The 18,024-nt window shown below is 45.1% G+C and overlaps 3 protein-coding genes across 3 annotated transcripts; 1 reads left to right on the forward strand and 2 right to left on the reverse strand.

Moving 5' to 3' along the window:
- Positions 1-463: 463 nt before the first annotated feature.
- LOC128709629 (probable citrate synthase 2, mitochondrial) lies at positions 464-9,555 on the reverse strand. Its single transcript, XM_053804634.1, has 4 exons — positions 9,505-9,555; positions 5,565-5,723; positions 2,581-2,707; positions 464-1,527 (listed from the first exon to the last, which is right to left on the reverse strand). The coding sequence occupies exons 1-4, from the start codon at positions 9,553-9,555 to the stop codon at positions 464-466; spliced, it is 1,401 nt and encodes a 466-aa protein (XP_053660609.1).
- A 1,885-nt stretch (positions 9,556-11,440) lies between these two features.
- LOC128719453 (arylsulfatase B-like) lies at positions 11,441-13,275 on the forward strand. The gene is made up of 3 exons (XM_053813076.1): positions 11,441-11,838; positions 11,900-12,595; positions 12,669-13,275. The coding sequence occupies exons 1-3, from the start codon at positions 11,441-11,443 to the stop codon at positions 13,273-13,275; spliced, it is 1,701 nt and encodes a 566-aa protein (XP_053669051.1).
- Positions 13,276-13,988: 713 nt separating this feature from the next.
- Positions 13,989-16,331, reverse strand: LOC128719851 (zinc transporter 9). Its single transcript, XM_053813490.1, has 7 exons — positions 16,284-16,331; positions 15,440-16,175; positions 15,247-15,373; positions 14,763-15,169; positions 14,370-14,698; positions 14,102-14,290; positions 13,989-14,033 (listed from the first exon to the last, which is right to left on the reverse strand). The coding sequence occupies exons 1-7, from the start codon at positions 16,329-16,331 to the stop codon at positions 13,989-13,991; spliced, it is 1,881 nt and encodes a 626-aa protein (XP_053669465.1).
- Positions 16,332-18,024: the final 1,693 nt, after the last annotated feature.

Here is an 18,024-nt window from a genome sequence, read left to right on the forward strand (position 1 = left end):
CAACAGCATTCTCTTTCGGGAGGGATGGTTGTATCTATCACTCTAAAAGCTATTTTGTATAGTTTTTAACTCAATTAACTATCGCAGAGTTTGGTAGTTTTTGGTTGCAAATTGTGTAACACGCTCTATTCGCTCTAGCTTTTCTCTTTCTCCTTGCTTGTGACTAACGTTCCGGCGCTGGCCTTAATATCGTAGAATTGCCGTTTCCCTCCCTTGTCCATTTTGCTTCGCTCCTGCCTGAGAGTCGGGATCAATGATGATGAGCTGTATATGCTGTTGGGGTCTTGGTTGCGACTGCACATTCTTGTTTGCTTTACTTTGTCGGGTGTGTGTTTAAATTACTCATTTCGATGAAAACTTATGCTTAGAGTTTGCAAAGGATGCGTGTGTGTGTTTGACGGTTGTGTGATTTAAGTGTGTGTGTGTGTGTGTATTTTTATGCAATAAAAGGAGCTTTCTCCCTTTACTTGGAGGTGGCCTTGATCAATCCATCGGTGGACATCGACTTGGGGCGCTCGATCGGCAAACCGAGAGCACGATCCCACACGAGCGACGCCAACACGCCGAGGGCACGCGATACACCGAACAGCACGGTGTAGTAGTTCATCTCCTTCAGGCCGTAGTACTGCAGCAGCACACCGGAGTGGGCATCTACGTTTGGCCACGGGTTCTTGACCTTGCCGAGCTCGGTCAGGATTGGGGGCACGACCTTGTAGATGTTCGAGACCAGCCCGAACAGCGGGTCGTTTGGCAGGTGCTTGAGGGCGAACTCGCGCTGGCAGGTGTAACGGGGATCGGTCTTGCGCAACACAGCGTGACCGTAACCGGGCACCACCTGGCCCGACTTCAGCGTCTTCCAGATGAACTCCTTCACCTTTTCCTCGCTGGCATTGTCGCCCAGCTCCTTGCGCAGCTTCTGCAGCCACACCAACACCTCCTGGTTGGCCAATCCGTGGAGCGGACCAGCGAGACCGTTCATGCCGGCGGCGAACGAGAGGTACGGATCGCTCAGTGCCGAACCGACCAGATGGACCGTGTGGGCCGACACGTTACCACCCTCGTGGTCACTGTGGATCGTCAGGTACAGGCGCATCAGCTCGGTGAACTTCTCGTCCTCATAACCCAGCATCTTGGTGAAGTTGGCCGACCAATCCTTCTTCGGGTCGATTGCACCAATACCCTTACCATCACGGTACGTGTTGCGGTAGATGGTGGCCGCAATCACCGGCAGCTTCGCAATCAGGTCCATGCTGTCCTCGTACACGTATTCCCAGTACTTGCTCTTGTGTACACCATCGGAGTACGCTTTCGCGAATTTGCTCTCGTGGTTCAGTGCGGTCACGGCGCAGCTCAGCTGCGACATTGGGTGCAGAGAGGTGGGCATGTTGTTCAGCATGGTCACGACGTGCGAGGGCAGTGCAGCACGGTTGGCCCATTCGCGCGACAGCGCATCAACCTGAGCCTTCGACGGCACATCACCAGTGATCAGCAGCCAGAACAGACCCTCAGGCAGCGGTTCCTGACCACCTGCGGAAAGATTGAAAGAAAGACAAACATTAGACGAAACGTTCAGCCTATCACTTTCCATGTAGTTGGCGCGTTTGATAATTCAATGTCTAAACGATCACAAATATCAATAACTACCACGAAGGACAATTTCCTAAACAGTCATTTTAATGGCCAGTGAGTCTAAAATAAATTAAAAAAGCTGAAAAAGGACACGACTGTCAATTTCCTTCCGAAGTGCATCATTACGGGGCCAAGGCTTAAAAGCAGAGACGCTTAAAATAAATTATTACTACTAGTGCAACAACCCGGAGCAAACGACCGGACCCTTCCACATGGTGTTGCACATCTGTGTGCAGTTTGCATACGTCCTTCGCGGCATTACCTAACCTAACTCGTGACTTGTGTGTCTCGTAAGCGATTATTCAACCGACAGACCGATTGCATTTCTACATCTCGTGATACAGACAGGCTTTTCGAAACCGATGCCCCACCGTTCGACGGTTCATTTCTATCGTTCCCGGTCAAACACAAGTTAACGTTTCCATTGCTTCATCTATCAAAATACTGGGTATGTACTACATAGTATCCCTTGTATTGTTATATATTACTTAACAATAAACGCAATTTATGTACATTTTTAACGCTTCAAGATTAATTTGTATGTGCCTTGAGTTATTGGAAAACTACCATAAACCATTGATACTTGAAATGTATTTCCACAGGAACAACGCGAACAAGTAAGGTTAAATATAGAGAATAATCTATTCTTGAACATAAGAAGCGACGCGGCCTATCAGTTGGTTGATTATTGATTATTGAACTGCATTATTCATCTGGTTTTTCAAAAGCACGCAACCACACAGGTAAATGGGTACGAGAGACATGAAGAAAAAAATAAATAAAAAAGTCCAATTACTGCAAGTTATTTTAGTATGCATAAATGTATGATAAGCATTGCACTTGGACTAACGGATTAATACTAAACTAATGTACTAAACCTATATTTATGTATCCGGAAGCGAAACACTTAAAGAACACTTAAAGTAAACAAACATTCTGTCTATATCTTACCTGGTGCCTTCGGCAGCACGTCCTGGCACTCGGGGATCGACAAACCGCGGAAACGGATGCCCTCTTCCGGGTCAAGCACGGAAGTTTCGCACACCAGACCCTTGATGCCACGCATACCGCCATACATCTGGAATGTTCCGAAAAACAAGAAAAAGACATTAATCTACCGCTCGAAAGATAAGACCGCGTCAATAGAAACATCCCAAGGGGCGGGATCCGAACCTGGTGTGAGGTTGATAAGCAAACTTAATTTTAGCGTAAGCTTCTATCTCCTCCATGCGAATCTGTCTACCAAATCGGTACACAGTGGAGTTGTTGTCTGTGCGATGATACCCGCCCTTACAACGGGCACATTCATGACATTTCCAGCACTCTAATACACCCCCATGATCGGTGCCAAATTTTTAGCAATAATTCTTGTTAGAACGAAACACCTCATTGCACAGCAGAGGTCAATTGAGAATTAACACACTAACCGTACGCGGCCATCGTTGATGCTGCTCAATGGGAATACTTGATCATAGCTTGATTTAAAAACTGCCCATTAAACCAGCTGTGTGTGCATACGGCCAGTACACTCTTCTCATAGGAAGCGCGATTGAAAGAAGAGACGACGTAGACCGACAACAAGCAATCGCATTTACGGCGGCCGTTGCCTTGGCGCGCTATTGAACTTGACTTCATTAGACACCGCTGGAACATTGAGCATGCACGCTTCCATCGAACGTGTGTAGAAGAAGGCCTCAAAATATAAAAAAAAAACCCAACCAACCCGTTGTAGCCACCGGACGTACAGCAGCAACGTGGAGATAAGTGTAGTCCCGTCCGATCAACGGCTGTTATCATGCCGACATCATATGTGGTCGGTCAGCTGACTGTCAGCGCACTCTATGATGTCACACAATGTGGTAACGGAAAGTAAAAAAACAAAATTTCTATTATTCTACGTACAAATGTTTTGCGTTTTTATATAATAAAACCATTTGCAGCAGTCGAAGCGCAATAGCACGCAGCGATAAAATGCGCTAGCCACGTTTGCTGTCCCATTAGCAACCTTAATATGGCTTTATGTGATTTGGCTACAGCTAACGCAAACACACCCCAAGGTCTAAATGCTTGCTAATGAGTGAGGAAACAAAACTACCGGAACGATGTGTTTTTATTTCTGATCTAATGAATACCGACCTAACCCCGTAACGGTGCAGCGTCATGTGATCGGACACATTTTGCTAACATGACCAGTTCATTCAACTGAAACAAGGTGAGATAACTAACTGAGGTGTACGCTTGCAGGTTATCTCTCCGTACAAAACCGTACAGTACACACCGTCTAAAGCTAGAAAAGGTTTTATCGCTGACCTTCTCGGATGCGGCTCAAAACCACTCGTTATCTTGTCCCATTCGCGGGCTTTTGCGGCATTGCGATGTTGCGCCCTTCAAATAAGCTCAAACAGTAGTTGATTTGAAAAAAAAAAATATCAGAAGACAGGGAAGGCCCTCGATTTGAAAAGACCCCGTCGTAGTTAGGGAAGGGGAGTCACTTTCTGTACAATCACGCGTGAATAGTTCACCGCGTGGCGTATATCATTATGCCAATTATATCAATTCTAGCTCGTAACAACTCTAATACGCTACAAAAGGGTAACTTTATATGCAGGAGAACCGATTTGATGGTACGTGTACGTGGGAAATTATTGGTAAACACGCTATCAGGTCACTGTCAACAGCGAAGCTCCTAATGGCTATGGCACTGCCGATGATCTTGCTGCAGCTTCATCATGAAAATCCAAAGTACACTAGGTGGGGTCGGGTTTGCTGATTGTGGGAAAACAAAGTAAACCGGTTATCGGAGTTGCGGGACGAAGTAATGGAAGAACCGGCACGTGACATAAAACTACCAATAACAATTTGCTCTTGTTCACTTGAAAAAGTTTTGTTTACGATTTAACTGGGAATAAATGAATTGCAACAGTAAAAACGCGAACCTTCCGGTTGACATACTGATGACATTGAGTGTCTATTAAAGATACTAGCTAGTTTAACGACACTATGCTAATATGTTATTCACAATTCGAAACAACGAAAATATGCTAAACACGTTTTATAAAACGTACGAAAGATCTATAAAAAATTATGACACTTGTCACGTCTTGTTCTTACGTATTTTATTATGCAACATACATTATATAACTCAAATTGGATAGCTTAGAATAATCTAAATCCTTAGAATTCGGCATTCCATGATCATAACTGCATAGTAGTAAAACCAGTAACAAATACTGAACCCTACAATTAAAAGCCAAACTCTCAACAATCGATCAAAGCAACAATGAATATAAATGCTTCATCAGTGTTTAGAATACCCCACCTTCTATCCGTCATGAAGTAGAAGTACAATGATCTACACAGTCTGGTTGCATTATTACATCAAACAGTAGACGGACGCTTTTCAATCATCCCACCAACCGGTCCATGTGCGTGTGCCCAATGAACCGGTCGGCTTGATGACACGCTCCAGTGACACTACACTACCCGCAGAGAAAGCCACTCGGTCAGTAGTGTGACAACGGCGGCAAATCAATTGTGCCGCCAATGCCGCAATTTGATAGCAGTCGTTTAACTCAATTAGAGCTCTGGTCTTGGTAAGGGCGTGCGCGCACGAGTCAAGCGTTTAGTGATTACATCTCATCCACACGGGCAGAGGATGATCAACACCCTTCCGAGACTATGACCTTTTTCTGCGATACCTTCGCGGTGTCAGGAGAGATCAACCATGTTGGATACATGTCACAGCATTTTCTTACGCTAGCATTTGCAACCGTGAACGATGGGTGCATTTAAATTTGCGGCTGTGATTCTAAAATTAAATCATCTTCAATGTGTTCCTTCTCCTGTTTCTGTTAGTTTACCCTCCAAAGATTCAGCTACGGAAAAAGAGAAATACCTAGGACAAGACGATAAATTCGTGCTAACCCAAGACTTACCATATCAACGGTGACTTCGCCAACTTTAGTGTTGCCATGCTGCTTACGGAAGTTCTTGATGCGCTCCTGCTCCTTCGGGATCTTTTCCGTCAGGACGGCCTTCAGGTCTGTGCTGTCGGAAGCATTGCGCACGAACGTAGCGATTGCCGGCAGGGCATTCTGCAAAGTACGCGATAAAAGATAAAAGAAGAAAGCGGTTAGGCAGAGAGCATTGGCACCAAACCGTTCTTTTGACGCGATTCTATCGTTGACTTTTCTTTGACGTAATGCTATTTACAAAACAAACGGGAATAGACTCGGGACAGCGAGATAAAAACGAATCGCAAAGTGAACAACAAATCCTTCGATTGCTTGAAGAATGTTTCTTCACGCGTAACGCGAACGGCGCATAAAGCCGAATGGGTCGTGTCCGTGGCGGCTATTATTAGACGTCCTCCGTTCGTCACTGCGAAAGAAGCAATCCTACGTCCAACTCCTCTCACGTTTTTTTCCCTCCGCGAAATGTACATACACTGTTGTCTTTGGTAGGGCCTACACCTTCCACACACTACACCAATTTGATCACGGGGATCAAGTGGTGTACGCTCAACCAGAGTCGAATTCACTCGGCTCTTCTGCATTGACGTATGCAGCCGTTATCATTGAAAACCGTTAAACTGCATAATATTTACCACACGCTACTTGATATCTTCAGTACAACTTATCTCTTTATCTCCTCGTACGCCATTTTTCGCAGAAACTCAAAATTACATTGTAATACGGACAAATACTCCAATACTGTTCTTAGTTGCCTACTCGCGCAGACATAACCACACATCTCCAATGGCCTTCAAAATGTATCGGTAGTAATGTACCGGAGGAGAGTTACAATTTACGTCAACTCATTCGTCGGATCTCTTGGACTAAGCCATAAAAACCGAATTGGGGAGGGAAACCTGTTTTATAGACAATGAAGTTGGACGCAAAGTCTCGCACTCTTGTGTCCAAAATTGTCGATTCAAGATCTTCCTACAAAAAAAATGCCCAGCGTGGCATAAAAAGTCATCAAAAACCGGTTATATTCGTAGTACGGTTTGAGCTTGTGAACACCAAATCAAACCAACCTCTTTCCTTGTTATGAAAGCGTCTCAAGGAAGCGCTATAACGAGGCTAATGCTCCTGGAAACATAATTCTACACGCCTTGTATAAACCGAAAGAACCGGGTCAGGCCGGCAATAGGAAACAACCCGTGCCATAATGTAACAACACCTTTGCCTGCATTATCTAACGGTTCTAGAGCACACCCCCATCGTGCTCTGTTGCCTATCGATCGATAAGGTTGGCATTTATTCTAAGCTTAAAAATAGGATCACCGGCAAATGGTACCGATCGGAGTTCTACCATCCAATTACCCAACGAACACTTACTAATTATAGACCGGTGCACAACACAATCCCGGAACATTGACGAATTTCGAAGTGCTGGCCCGCAAAAAAAAGAGGTCAACCTTCAAAACGAAAGCCTTTTATTCGCGCATCTCAGCCGAAAAGGGGCGCACAAGTGCACGAATGCGGAAGGCTGGCAAATTGCCTGCCTCGTTCAACGACTTTGTCTCGCAGTCTGTTGTGATTGTCCTTAGTGAGCCCTCCATCGGCAATGTCATCTTACCGACAACCATCGCGTACGGCTTAGCAAAGCCTTTCATTGCCATATTACTCTCCACCATGTGCTCGCGGACGCTGCTCTCAAACCGCATGGGAAGAGGAGTTCGCATACAAAAAAAATCACATCGGCACACTAAACTCTGCCCGTTACAGCAAAGCGCGTCCAGCAAAGGTCTCGGTGCTAGATCACCTGATCTGTGCACGGCAGTACAAATCATTTTGTACGGTCGTGCACCAAGGCCCCGTGGTGCTCCATCGCATCATGTGTACGTATTGCGCTACGCAACTCGCGCATCGCTTCGCGAATAGCTGTTGATAGGAGATTTCTTATCGCGCGATAGTGCCATTGGTGGGCAGACGTGATAATGGGTAGAGTGCAGATGGCATTGATGGATGGGAGGAAAACTCTCTTCAAGAGTAAACCATTGCCTTACACATACAGTATTCATGGGGTCGTATGAAGTTTAACCATTACCCCCACCGGATCGTACATTACGACTGAACCATTGTAATACTGTTTCTGTTGGGCTACGGAAATGTATGAAATAAGTTCCCTAAACTGTCTGCAGCTTATCGCTGACATTGAATTTTTATCGTTTCTATGTCACCGTTTCAGTTCAATGATTGTATGTACAACATTTCCTGGTTTGCATTTTTCGAACATTTCAGTTTTGTGGGCAATTTCTTCAAACAAACGTACAGAATATACAACTTTACATTGGAGAGAAATACTATTACATAACGAAGCAAACATGCAGGTGTTCAATATCGTTCACCTATATATATACTTATGTTAGCAAAAGAATTCAACTTAACTGCTCTGAACCAAAAGAAAGAAATCGATAACTTTGGCCATTTAATGGCCCGTTCAGCCTGACTTTCTTGAGCACTCAGTTTTATGACCTCACAGAGGTTCAACCTCGCCACATTTGCAATGGAAATGAGCTCTGGATACCGAACTTTCGACCGTATAGACGGGCCTCTTGTAAAGTGGTAACGATTCTTAGCTATTTCACAAGATACAAATAATTCGTGGAATTCTGTTAGATAATTTATAGATAGTATCGCAAAATCTTTCTACCATTACCTAACAGTTCATCAACATTATAGTGAATATTCCATATTTGTTGTTCCGTGTGATTCAACATAGAACCAAAAAACAGCTATGTTCAAGAATAACATTTTGATTTCCACATAAAAAACACGATAAACATACACCCGCGCACAATCGCACTCGACGAGCATCGAATAGTAGTTATCTAACATATTCTGTACCACACACTCGTTTTTCCCCACAGAGTTTGGAGGCGGAAAATGGGAGAAGTTGTTCGATTGCGTCAAGTGACGACACGGGTTGCTTCTCTCGTATGAATTTTTTCCTTTGCGCGCGCTCCAACACTTAATGTTGTGACGGTGCTTCTCTGTCTGTATAGTATTGATCCTTTTACCATTATTTCGCAATATAGCTGATATGGCTTTAGGAGCCGTAAACCTTCATCGTACACTTGTCCACAAATAGTGTTGTGTAAGTCCCTCTACTTAGCCACGGGTCTATATTGCCATTGTGTTCGCTGCTTTTTCTACGTTACTCCAATACAATTATCTCATCATCGGCGCCTGTGTGTGCAGCATCGTCGTAGCAACTCTCCACAGAGAGCCTACTTGATAATTAAATCCACGTTTTTCACGTTCCGCGACCCAGAGCACGCTTAACCTTCGCCTCAACCTTCTCCATTCGTACGGTTGAAGGATTTTCTCTTTCCTTTTTTCCATTTCAGCGCACAACACCTCCCGAAGAAAAGCTACGGACAGGAGTGTTTCCTTTTCTGTTCGGATTTCCTATTTGTTCAGGTTATGCTTCACATTTTCACTTGGTCACCTGTTATGTAATGATCCGTTCTTCTGTGAGGACCGAAAAAAAAAAACGAACACCAACTCTGCAAACACTTTACGACGGCACTGTGTGCGCGATGACGCGGTCAAGTTCCTAAAAAAAAAAATCACAGACACACGCACATATTCGCACACGACACCGACACACTGTATACACAGGGGGACGGACAGCCAATGCAGAATAATCAACTTCTAGGATACACCCTTTCAAGGACATCCCAGCCGTGGTTTGGTAATCCGTGTTACCGCGTGTATGCCAAACACACTTCGAAATCTCTGCCCACAGAAACTGAAGAAACTTCCCAGTAGCGCGTTTTTTCCCCACAGCGGTATAGCGGACGCAACGTGGACGGCATGAGCGATGACGAAGACGGCTTGTAGAGGGCCTTTTTGTCCAACTCACCTTATTGGCGGCACATGCCAACTTTGATGCATAGATGCGGCTGAGGGCCATTGTTGCTGCTGCTTGTGCTGCTGGTGATTGCTGCAAGAAATGTGTCGAAAAAACAACTGTATCAGTCTCTAGCAACTCCTACAAACTTTCTACGGTCGGTTTGGGTTGCGGCAGAGCGTAGACGATGGCGTGTGGAAGTCTGAGTCTACTACAACCGGTAACCGGTAAATCTCGCACAATCGCAGCGATGCTTACTACTCACTTGTCTCTTCGCTGCCAACTAGCGCACCGCGATTGCTGAGACGTTTTTCGACGACTTCCCAAGGAGCAATTCTACCCCGCAACTACCAGTTTCACTGCCTTTCACACCAGCTCACTCCACAAACTGAGCGGCTCTTGGTTTCATATAATACCTATCCCTTTCGTCCATTGTACTGATTATTGTGCCTTCTCGTTCTTCTCGGACTTGGGGTTCCGCTATTGTGAACACATGCGCAGTTGTCAAAGGCTGCGTCGAATTCCCAGTCAGACAGCGCGTTGTTAATTTACCCATTCGAGCAGTTTGCTTCGTCAGGCTGTATCTCTCGCTCGTGTGTTGTGGAGGCACTGTGTTAGCGTCCCACAATGCATCAAATAAAACAGTTTATGCAATTCATGCTATTCAACATTTTCTCTAGCCGTGTAGTATGCGCAGTGAAAAATTTCCCCTTATTTACCGTTTAATTAAGCAGTAAACAAAGTGAAAATCGACATACCTCATAGACCCAATAAAAACATGTCAAAAGTGCTTGAAAGGGAAAAATTAAGTACTGCTTTTCCATTAATTTACCCTTCAATTAGCCGGTAAATTAGGAGTAATTTTAGGGTAATTTTGTGAAAATTATCTCATTTGGAGATAAATTAAGGTGCCATTCCCTTTTTGTTCTTGACAAAAAATTTAAATTTATTTTAATCTTTTCTAACATCTTTGGATTTATTTCAAAGAATAATCAAACTGCAAAACATTTTCACGCTACTTGCATGAATTTGGTGATTTAGGGGTAATTTAACGAAATTTGTCTCACTGGGTATTTTCGGATTTCTGTTAGTTGCTCCCAACTACAGAAACGTCAGAACAAACCATACGTCACTACGAATTTGATACACTGTAAATTATATTTGCAAAATTCGTTATTTCGTTTTTACGAAATATTTGTTTATTTGTTTATTGATTTATTTATTTCTCAAAGGTGATTTCATAACGATATCATTATAAAACTAATTTCACAGCAACTGGTAAGTTCTCACGAATATTGCTAACACAATTAATAATTTGTTTATTCAGCTTTCCCCTTTGCCACGGAGACTGAGTTAACCATGTTTGCTGAGCATGCGTACTACACTTGCCGGCCAATTTTACCGCACAATTTTGATGTTTAAAAACATCATACAAACATTGCCACCTTTCCCCAGCAAAGCGGCACATTGCAAAAAGGGGGTGTGAAGAAAATATTTACAAATATATGTTACGACTAACATAAGTTCCGCCAGTCGGCCGCGGGGGTAATAGCGAGCGTATGAGTGTGTGTGTGTGAGAGCGTAGATTACAGAAGGGGTTCGGTCGAAACGCATTCAAATTCACCCGCTTTGGCGGCAGTTAGTCAATAACGCACTTCTGGCCTGGTTGTGTGGGGTCGTTCGCTGCCAAGTAGCTCACCAAAACCAAATCATCATTTATCACCAAAACCGGTCACCAGTTCACGATCAGCAAGATCAGGTTTTTTTGTTGGGCGTATGCAAAAATGTCGTGCCTTTAAAAGAGATAGCGACGCATTGTAAAGGTTATTCCAACGCGATTCAATTGTGTTCGTTAACTTTACATTTCGATGTGCCTTCCAAAACTTGACCGAAGTTTTTGTGCCTAATTCCAGATGCGATAAGTGGCGATTGTTCGTCTAAATGAGGCATGGAATCGACTAGAACGTATGGAGAAATGTCGTGCAGGGGTCGTTTCGGCGTGGTACTGGTGTGCATTCATCTGCTGTTTGCCCCACAGGCAGTGCACGCGACGGAAAACATTCGTCCGAACATAGTTTTCATTTTAGCTGATGATTTGGGCTGGAACGATGTTGGGTTTCATGGCTCTGCACAGATCCCAACGCCCAATTTGGACGCATTGGCCTACTCGGGCATCATCCTCAATCGCTACTACGTGAATCCAATCTGCACGCCATCGCGTTCCGCGCTTATGACGGGCAAGTATCCCATACACACCGGAATGCAGCATACGGTGCTTTACGGAATGGAACCACGAGGACTTCCGCTATCCGAGAAGCTGTTACCCCAGTACCTGAAGGATCTTGGGTGAGCGATGCGGTGCGCCCAAGGTGGAACTTTAAGCAATATCTTCCAATTTGATCCCCAGATACTCCAACCATATAGTTGGCAAGTGGCATCTGGGACACTATCAGTTGCGCTACACACCGTTGCAGCGAGGATTCGACAGTCACACTGGATTTTGGACCGGACATCATCACATGAACGATCACACGGCAGTGGAGCACGGACAGTGGGGTCTCGATATGCGCCGTGATTACGATGTGGCCTACGATCTGCACGGGCAGTACACGACGCACGTTATCGGCACGGAATCGATCAATATAGTGCAGGGACACAACAAGAGTGAGCCACTCTTCCTGTACGTAGCGCATGCGGCCGTTCATTCGGCAAATCCGTACGATTTTCTACCAGCACCGGACGAAACGATTGCAGAGTTGGGACACATTGAAAACTATCGTCGGCGTAAGTATGCCGCCATGATGGTGGAATTGGACCGAACCGTTGGCAGTCTCGTGGACGCACTGCAAGCGCGTGATATGCTGAAGAATACGATCATTGTGTTTAGCAGCGATAATGGTGGCCCGGCGGATGGATTCAACGATAATGCCGCTTCAAATTGGCCGTTACGCGGTGTGAAGAATACGCTCTGGGAAGGTGGAGTACGTGGTGCAGGGTTTATTTGGAGCCCACTGTTACGAAATGTGAGTCGAGTATCGCACCAGATGGTGCAAGTGTGCGATTGGCTTCCGACACTGTACGAAGCAGCAGGTGGCAATGTCAGGTGAGTGACTTAATGTTTGCAGGATTTTGAAGTGTAGGTGTGACTTCTTGTATTGGTTATCACCTATATGCAGCACATTACCAACCGACTTGGATGGGATCAGTGTGTGGCATGAGCTGGATACCGGTGCGCCAACAAGGCGTATTGAGATACTGCATAACATCGACGACGTTTGGGGCACCGCGGCCCTCACAGTAGGCAACTGGAAGCTTGTCAAAGGTTCACACTACAACCGCACCTGGGACGGTTGGTACGGTCCGGCAGGAATTCGCGACGAAAAGTCTTACTCGTGGGACACGGTCGCGAACAGTTCGGCGGGTCGTGTAATGGTGGAGTTAAACTTGCTTCCTACCCGCGATCGCACCACACAGCTGCGCCGCGAAGGTACGGTTTCGTGTGGTGCCGGTGCTCACATGGCAAACGAGTGTAACCCGTTGGAAAGTGCTTGCCTGTTCGATGTGGAAAGTGATCCGTGCGAGTACAATAATCTGGCCGACGAACAGCTGCACACACTGCAAAGCTTACTCGCAAGGCTGGCCGATTACAACAGTACCGCTGTGCCGCCGTCCAACATGGAGGATGATCCACGTGGTGCACCACAGCATTGGAACTACACGTGGCATAACTTTGGTGACGAACCGGAACCGGAAGTGATAGTGCACGAGAACGAAGAAATGTAAACCATACACACGGGTAATAATTTCGGTCGCAAAACCTTTCTTCTCAAACAAATAGCTCTATTTAAAGCGAGCGAAAAGTCAATATTGCCTAATATTTTAACCAGCTAACTACGGAATGAAGAATTAATCTTCCAATGATGCCAATGCCACATAGTTAATACTGAATAGCTTTTTATTTTTCGTTTAAACACAAAAAGCATGAATAAATTCTAAGCAAATTACTCAGTAAATTAGTTCTAGAAACGTTCGTTTAAAATAAATACTACTGCACAATTTGTGGTAAGCTCGGCTTTTACACAACTAAACAGCACCTGCTTCAAGTTCTAGATTTATTGAAAATGTCCCTGTCTATAGTAAATTTGCTGCAGCATCACCACCGCTACGTTTGCATTGGTAGACAAGCGTTAGTTTGAGTTTTGTGTATTGTTTTCTTTGCGTTTATTGGTTCTATTGGTAGGACAATATTGTCTAACAGTGAACGGCCGAACATCGAGAACGGATGAACGGGAGAACTTTACTTGTATTTGCATGCGTTTTGTTTTAAACTGTATACCTTTTTTATACCACTTGTACTTTAGCTGAACAGGCCAACAGGCAGTTCATGGACAGTTCCTGATATCTTTGCTTCAGTTTTATAGTGCTTTGCCGCAAAACGTGTTCATTAATATGACGTAAAATGTAAAACAACCAGGAAGCGAATTACGTTAAGGGCCTTACAGTATCTCCAAATCACAGTGTCTTATTTCGGGGAATTTCTTCTGCAATATAGAAAAGCATTAGAAAATAATGTGAATAAACCGATAATGGTGGCCATGTCCACACTTACCCGTAGTTTCATTTCGATCCTATCGATTTCACCGCCCATCAGATCGACAATGTTTTCGCCATGTTTCAGCAGAAACGCTTCCAGCTCGTCGATCGTTTGGAACGTACGCACCTCCTCCAGTAATAGGTTTAAATCCTGCTTATCCAGATATACGCGTGTCAGCTCACGGCCATCGAAATCCATTTCAGCCTATAGATCAGCGTCAATGATGAAATATTACTTAACAGATACAGATGAACGATCGTTTCTCGTCTCTTTAATCGCTTACCTTATATCTAACCAATGAGTTCCCCATATCTATACCCTTGACGTCATGGATTGCCCGGATCATAATGTCACTCTCCAGTTCGGCGTTAATTTTGTCGAGATTCTCTTGGCGAATCGAACGTCCGACTAGTGCTGCAACGTTCGTGTAGATAATGAAGGAGGCAACGCCACCGAGCATGCAACCTACTAGCAGCGAACCGACCGCGTCTGGGATTGGCGAACCGGTGTAGGTGGATAGACCCATACAGGTGGCTGCTAGTGCTACACTTAATACCGCGGCGGCATCCTCCGTAAGTACTACATTGACGCACGGATCCTGCCCGCGGGCCACTAAAACGGCACAAAAAAATGAATTACATACAGAAAACGTCTCAACTCATACTGTGTGATTTACCGTAATCTCTAAAGCTCATGCCTAGGGCTTTCGCACCACTCCGACAACTGTTGATCGCTACCAGCAGGGTGGCGCCTTCCGACACTAGCGAACCACCCAGAATGAAGAATGCCCAGAAGAAGTCATCGATCGGATGGGGATCGACCAAACCCATGATACCGTGGTAGAACGACAGGCCAGTTCCGACACAGAATATACCGACACCGGATATTAGCGATGACACGTACTTCATGTTGCTGTACCCGTACGGATGATCGGAATCGGCGATCTGGGTCGACTTGTGGATGCCGTACGCCAGAATAAGCTGATTGATCGTATCCGCAAGCGAGTGTATCGTTTCTGCAAACATGCTGTGCGAACCCGTGTACAACCAGGCTCCGAACTTGAACAGGCAGTTGGTCGCATTGCTACCGGGGAGACAACCGAAAGGGAAACATTTGATTAGGCACGACGGCAATGACTTCTTTAAACGAGCTGCTATTACATTGCAATCGCGGTCAGTACAACCTTGCCCGATTTCCCAAACAGTCCCGGTTCTGAATCGACCACATTTGTGCGGCTACCAATTTCTCGCCGATAGTCCCGCAATCTTCGCTTTACGGTAAATATGTCTGCAATAGAAGAAAGCGTAATCGTACCTAGTACCAAATTTTACGAAGATTCACATCCTTACGTACTCTGTTGGTGCATCTTTTTCTCGATTTCTCGCTTCAAACATTCCTTCAGAAGATTTTCCCGCGAACCCCACACCTCGATCGCCTTCGCCTCCACATCCTTCCGCCAATAGACCGTTATCGGTGGTTCCTGTTCGTACGGTGAGCGACGTTTTGTTTTAGCCAACGCTTCCAAATCGGATGGCTTTAGCAGAAAGTCGGACATGGCCCGTACCGGTGTGATAAAGTTGCGCTCCAGCGAAGAGCGCGAGAAATCCACCCGGATTCGTTTCTTCGCCAGCTGACGATTTTTTTCGGCCAGCTGCTCCTTCAGGTCGGCTTCCGCTCTGACGCGAGCATCCTCTTCGGCGAGGAGCGATTGTTTCGGCAAATCTTCTCTCTTGGCTGTAGCCGACGTTGTTGCTTCCTTTAATGTTGTATCTGTTTTTGGTTTCTCGATTATAATCTCCTGCAGCTTCGAGTCTGCCAGTGTTGTTTTCACCAACAGTTTTCCGTGCTTCGTGTCTATCTCTAGCCGCGATTCCTGCTCAATCGGTGGGCTTGCGTTCGCTTGCGCTTGTACCTTTTCCTTCAGCTTATCTTGTTCCTCCTTCGACTGGTTGACGATGCGTGACGAGGAGAAACTTCTTTGGTTGTATCGTTTATCGCAGCGCAACGCTTGCCCAGCTAGCAAGATATCTGTCCACGCGTGCGACCTTGGGCATCCGAGCGAAAGTTTCCCCATTGGTACCTGGTGCAGCTACAAAGAAAATAAACGGTGGAAAAAACATTGCATAAAAGATGTTCAAATAACTCGTACGACAATTGTTTGTTTATGATCGTCCGATCGATTGATCGATTTAGTCACCTGACTCCGGTGGCATAGCAACAGCCATGCTGCTCGGTGAATCGTCATGTTGCGGTACAGTTTAGAAAACGCGTACAATAGGGCCACCTCCGATGAGGAGCGCCCTATGTCCCTAGCTTCGTTCGGAAAGGGGGTTTGGCCGGTGTCTGTCCTTTCGCTGACGTAAAAACTTTCCGATGGGGAATTGCGATGGATTGGATGTTGGTTGCGAAGGTGCCCTGTACACTATTAATTTTGTCGATATTTCGCAATCGATGTGGACATTTTTCGCGACTGTAGGCTGTTATGGCTCACTGTTATTTTTACACTTATTATTTTTTGCCGAAAAGATCTGTTTTGTTGACAATTTGTATGCTTGACGTTTGTGGCGAGTGTTTGATTGGCCATGTACACACTAGAGGCAAATCGGTAAAAAGGTAAAATAGAGTCCCAAACAAACATTTGACATTTCGAAAGTGCTAAGGGGCTGCGCACACGCAATGTGTGTTTCTTTCAATCGCTGGTGTGTTGTTTGTTTACATTTGGCATCGTGATCGTTACTGTGCAGGGAAGTGATGATTTTGTCCTCGCTTTGGATTTTATTCTGTTAATTGTTGTACAGTGTTTTAATTAATTTATGTTTCAGCTAATTTTATGCGACCTGCCGTGTACCGTTGGCGGATTTTTGCAGAATGATGCAATGCAGGTGATCGTTTGGTGATATTTTCCGGGCCGGTGCAACTCCCGGTCGAATGATTGCTATCGGAGGATGCAGCAGTAGACGAAGTGTATGACAACAGTAGGCGCAACGGTACCAGCGCTAGCAGCTAAAATGATGCGCCAAAACTCCCGGAATATGTTTTCTACCGCTGGAAATTGCTACCGGATGTTTTCCACCAACGTTTGGATGCGGCAGCAGCGGCTACTGGCGACAGTTCGTCTGCTATCCGAGCAGACTGAGGCACATTCCCGTTGAATGTTTGTCGTCTGATTATGCAGCAGCATAATCCAGGAGAACTCCCTGCGCGAAGTTCACCGCCAGAGGTTACCGTTACAGAGCGATTGAAAGAAACACACATTGCGTGTGCGCAGCCCCTTAGCACTTTCGAAATGTCAAATGTTTGTTTGGGACTCTATTTTACCTTTTTACCTCGAATAGTACTGAAATTTTCTAGAAAATGTATTTAACAGTTACTCCCAAACATTCAATCACGTGATAGAATTTCCATAACTATACATACCAGTAAAGACTTACAAATAGACAAATGATTTTGTTTTATATCATAAAAGACGAGTTTTGTGACCTTGAATAGTGTAATCAGAGCCTAATGTGTGCCTCAGTTCACCACACGTTTACAATTACTCATTCAGATGTCTTCACGTGCATTCCCATCATGATTGTTCTATAATGCGGTGAATAATTTGCAGGATTTTCCTCTTTTCTCATAATTAAAATAAGGATATCAGTTTTTAAATTCTTCTTTAGGTATATATCTCGTGCTATAAACATATCACACAGAAACTATGGGATTGTAACCCAAAATTCGTCCATCTTCGGCGCCGCGCTGTAATTCACCACGGTAGCTTGATCGGTTTTTTTTACCCACAACTCATTCAAGATTTTTTCGCTCTCTGCTTTCTCTCTTCGATCCGTGAAGGTGTTCCGTGATATGGTGTGAACAAAAATTGGAAAATTTCATAATTTCCAGTGTCCCGTGCTGTAAAAATCCGATAAACCTACAGCCCAAACGCCAGAGCATCG

Source organism: Anopheles marshallii, chromosome 2 (genome assembly GCF_943734725.1).
Source record: "Anopheles marshallii chromosome 2, idAnoMarsDA_429_01, whole genome shotgun sequence".
NCBI lineage: Eukaryota > Metazoa > Arthropoda > Insecta > Diptera > Culicidae > Anopheles > Anopheles marshallii.

Excerpts from the sequence above, each read along its gene's own strand:
- LOC128709629 (XM_053804634.1), bottom strand. The coding sequence starts at position 9,555 with ATGGCCCTCAGCCGCATCTATGCATCAAAGTTGGCATGTGCCGCCAAT. Across the intron at positions 5,724-9,504 it reads TGGCATGTGCCGCCAATAAG|AATGCCCTGCCGGCAATCGC; the intron begins GTGAGTTGGACA and ends CGTACTTTGCAG. Across the intron at positions 2,708-5,564 it reads GCGAAGTCACCGTTGATATG|ATGTATGGCGGTATGCGTGG; the intron begins GTAAGTCTTGGG and ends GGAACATTCCAG.
- LOC128719453 (XM_053813076.1), top strand. The coding sequence starts at position 11,441 with ATGGAATCGACTAGAACGTATGGAGAAATGTCGTGCAGGGGTCGTTTC. Across the intron at positions 11,839-11,899 it reads CAGTACCTGAAGGATCTTGG|ATACTCCAACCATATAGTTG; the intron begins GTGAGCGATGCG and ends TTTGATCCCCAG. Across the intron at positions 12,596-12,668 it reads GCAGCAGGTGGCAATGTCAG|CACATTACCAACCGACTTGG; the intron begins GTGAGTGACTTA and ends ACCTATATGCAG.
- LOC128719851 (XM_053813490.1), bottom strand. The coding sequence starts at position 16,331 with ATGACGATTCACCGAGCAGCATGGCTGTTGCTATGCCACCGGAGTCAG. Across the intron at positions 15,170-15,246 it reads GTACTGACCGCGATTGCAAT|CAATGCGACCAACTGCCTGT; the intron begins GTAATAGCAGCT and ends TCTCCCCGGTAG. Across the intron at positions 14,699-14,762 it reads CATGAGCTTTAGAGATTACG|TGGCCCGCGGGCAGGATCCG; the intron begins GTAAATCACACA and ends GTGCCGTTTTAG.